The sequence below is a fragment of the Gekko japonicus genome, unplaced genomic scaffold (assembly GCF_001447785.1).
Source record: "Gekko japonicus isolate JY-2015 unplaced genomic scaffold, Gekko_japonicus_V1.1 scaffold782, whole genome shotgun sequence".
Classification (NCBI taxonomy): domain Eukaryota; kingdom Metazoa; phylum Chordata; class Lepidosauria; order Squamata; family Gekkonidae; genus Gekko; species Gekko japonicus.
This window is the reverse complement of record NW_015161973.1, coordinates 70,409-74,155: the sequence shown is the minus strand read 5'-3', so window position 1 is coordinate 74,155 and position 3,747 is coordinate 70,409. Positions and strand designations below refer to the sequence as shown.

Here is a 3,747-nt window from a genome sequence, read left to right as displayed (position 1 = left end):
CCCCCCATTTTGACCTTATCCTGTTCCTGAATGTCCGGTGATCCCCAGAAACAAAATTAGGGGGAGGACTCAATGAAGAGGAGGGGAGGGGAGATCATGTTCTGCAAGGTCTACCCTGCAAACAGTCTCATTGGATACAAGCCAATGTTTGTAATGAACTCTGATCCAGACTGCATTATTCATTGACAGAACTCCTCTGCTCCCACCCTTGCTCCAACGACAGCCCATTGATCTCCTGGGGGAAAGATGGTCATGAGGAATGGCTTGAGGGAGGTCTGTAGTGAGAAGGGGGAATTGGTGCAAAATGTCAGCTGAGACCAGGACCCATCCGTAGGATTGTTTCACAGAACAGCAGTTCAGTGTATGTTCAGCATGAAGCTGCAGCAAATCCCAGTCCTCAAGAAACTGTGTGTATGTGTGTTTCAAGCATTTCTGTCACATTCAAACTTCATATTTTTGTGTGTACACCTAAAGCCATAGGTGCAAAACGTTAGCCTTAAAATGTACGGTATGAAAATGATTTGACTTACTATTATTTCATTAAGTTCTCCAGAGTGTGTATCAGTGTTTCTTCTCTTCTGGTCCCTCTGAGCAGCTACAGCTAGAGAGAAGGGAGGGCATCAGTGACTCTTCCACACCAAGACAGTTAATCCTTCATTTTGCATAATCATGATTGCTTTATAATCCAAAACCAAAGAAAAAAATGAGCAGTTGCTTTAGATGCAAAGGGTAATTAAAGTCCCCCCAGACAAGGCGTAATAGGACCTGACCGATAAAAGTCCAGGAATGCAGTGCAAATTCATACTAATGACTAGGAAAATACTAAATTAGCCCAAGAAACAGAAGCTGCTTGAGGTAAGAAGAAAAAACTACAAGACCGTAGTCCTGAATTGTCTCACTAGCACCTAGTCCACACTACATGAGATGGCAATTTAATTGCATTTTAAGGAAAATAAAATTACCACAAATCATGTCTGGAAAAAAAGACAGAAAAGCAACATGGAAAACAGTGGAACACAACAAGCTGGCAATGATATCATCGAGATTCTCCATAAAACCTGACTTAAATTATATCCATTCCAAGCTAAACAGCCACTGTCTGTAGGAGCAGTCAAGGACTGTTTTGTTGGCTTTGCAGTGAGGTCTCTGTGTTCCACAAAACCACACAGAAGTTCTGACCCTTCAAAAGCGCTGTAAAAGAGCATCCATGCTTGACATCAAGCAAGACACATGATGTGAGCAACGCCCAGCTGAATGAACCTTTTAGAATTTATATTCTTTTATAAACTCGTTTTTTTTTTCCAGGTATACAGGAACACCTTCTCCCCTTTCACCCAGCCCTTCTCCTGTGAGTTCTGTGGGGTCCCAAGGAAGCACTGGAACACCTTCTCCGTCATCCATAATCAGCATCCCCCAGCGTATACATCAAATGGCAGCTAATCACGTTAGCATCACCAACAGCATCTTGCACAGTTACGACTACTGGGAGATGGCTGACAATCTTGCCAAGGAAAACCAAGGTATGCGATGACGGTGACTGACTAAAACCATAACATATCCATTTTGATTCACTCTTATGTCCAGCCACTTTGTACCTATGTGTCTACCAATAAAGCAGGGTTGGAGTACCACCTGATTCTGCCACATGGCTGGCCCTTAATCCTCATGCCCCTCAGAGCATTTACTTCCCAGCAGTATAGCCCAAACATACTTGTGTTTACAAACAGAAGCTTTCCAGTCTGACTGTTATTTCTAGGGAGCTGTGATCACCTATACAAATTACCAGGGCTATTTTGGGGCATGAATGCACAGGAACGGAGTTCCGGCTGGCTCCCAAGTTGGCCACGCCCATCAGGAACTCATTAGCATAATAGGCCACACCCAACAGCAGAAACACATTAGAATTGGCTACATTAGGGGGTGTGGCCTAACATGCAAAGGAGTTCCTGCTACAAAAAAGCCCTGGGTTTGGACAACAAACAAGGTAAACAGAATAAGAAACAAAAGGTGGGCGTGGCTGGATTACTACACTTCTGGTAACATGGGCGTGTGGCCTAAAATGCTAATGAGCTGTGCTGTCAGGGGTGTGGCCTAATATGCTAATGAGTTTCTGCTGTTGGGTGTGGCCTATTATGCTAATGAGTTCCTGCTGGGCTTTTTCTACAAAAAAAAGCCCTGCAAATTACCTTAAAATATCTCCTGTATTTGCAACTTGGTATGTATTTGCCACTTGCCAATCCTGCTATGACAAGCTAGGCTGTATGGGAAAATCCATAGTTTTCCAGCAGCTACATTCTGTAAATGCATGTATTGACACAAGAAGGCATCTGTGTGTGGCCCCAATCTGGCTGAATTAGTTATGACTTGTTGAAAGCAAGGAACCAGTTAGTCATGATTAACTCAATATTCATCAAAACCCACTTGAAAGCAGGCTTAGGCATGTTTAGCTGGACCAGGGGGCCAAACTATCCAAGTGCTGCCCTGAGGGCTAGTGTGGGAACTGACTAGAATGTTGGACTGGGACCAGAGAGATCTGTGTTCAAATCCCCACTCAGCCATGAGACTCACAGCTGTGTCTCAATGCAAGTTGCCAGACACACAAAAGGATTCCTCATTTTAAATAAAATTGTATTGTGGCAAAAAGTTTGTATTAAAGGTAAGACAATCCTCCTTTAACCTAAACTTGGACTACTTCCACAATGTATTGTAAGCATTATTATTTTTTTAATTCCCTAGATTTCTTTAACGACTTGGATGCATTGATGGGACCTGTTACCTTGCACAGCAGTATGGAGCACCTGGTCCAATACACACAACAAGGACTTCACTGGATAAGGAGTAGGGCTCAGTTGTAGTGAATGTGTGCTGCTCATCTGGACACTAGATTCTCCCACAGACAATTCAATTATTCTAGACACTGTGCTACAGAAATATTCAACAACAGCATTGCTTCAGACAAATGTGAATACTTCTTCTGATGCTAGACAATATTTTTCCAGAGTACATAAATAGATGTGTATGTATATAATGTTTGTCTCTTCTGATACTTTGTTTTCTCCAATTCAGCTCTTCTATAAAGAAGAGGACATGGGTGTTTTAACACACACTCACATGCACACTCCACATACACACTCTCCTCTTCTTCAGTACTGAGACAACTAAACCAGAACTTCATAGGATGATTTAACCACGTACAACAAAACAGACTCTCTCAATTCTGAAAAGTATGTTCCACTAGGCTTTAAAACCCATTCATAAATAGCTGCGTAACTGTAACTTTGAAAGAGATGAAGTTTCTTGAATTAGGCCAATTGTAGGTTCTCTATATCAAAGCATATTCATGTTGTGTTATACATTGGAAAAGCGACGGGCAGTGTCTGTCCGTTCTGTGACCCAGAAAACAGAAGGGTTTGTGGTCCAGAAGTGAATTTTCCATGCACTCTGTCACTCACTCACTCACACACACAGGCCTCATGACTGGTCAGCCCCTTTTATAATAATGGTGGTAGAATGTAGCAGTCACAATAAAGGCTTCCCTATAATGGAGCACATGTACCCAGGCACAGCATTATATACAGATCTGTGTGTTTATATACTGTGTACATGCTGTATACAAAATCAGAAAGAAAGATGCAGCATGGCGGTATGGAACATGTCTAAAAGTGTTTCCCTTATGAGTGAACCCATGGGTAGTTTTTTCCATACCTTAATGTGTTAGGGCCATCAGACTCCAGGCAGAATTGTGTC

At 42.4% G+C, this 3,747-nt stretch overlaps 1 protein-coding gene across 1 annotated transcript in view; it reads left to right on the top strand.

The window, feature by feature from the left end:
* Positions 1 to 2,886, top strand: part of AFF3 (AF4/FMR2 family member 3) — a 399,168-nt gene extending 396,282 nt beyond the window's left edge. Inside the window, exons 19-20 of the mRNA XM_015429703.1 lie at positions 1,306 to 1,520; positions 2,737 to 2,886. Coding sequence (XP_015285189.1) covers positions 1,306 to 1,520; positions 2,737 to 2,855 — 334 coding nt within the window. The 3' untranslated portion in view covers positions 2,856 to 2,886. The remainder of the gene's footprint in view (positions 1 to 1,305; positions 1,521 to 2,736) is intronic.
* The last annotated feature ends 861 nt before the right edge of the window (positions 2,887 to 3,747 follow it).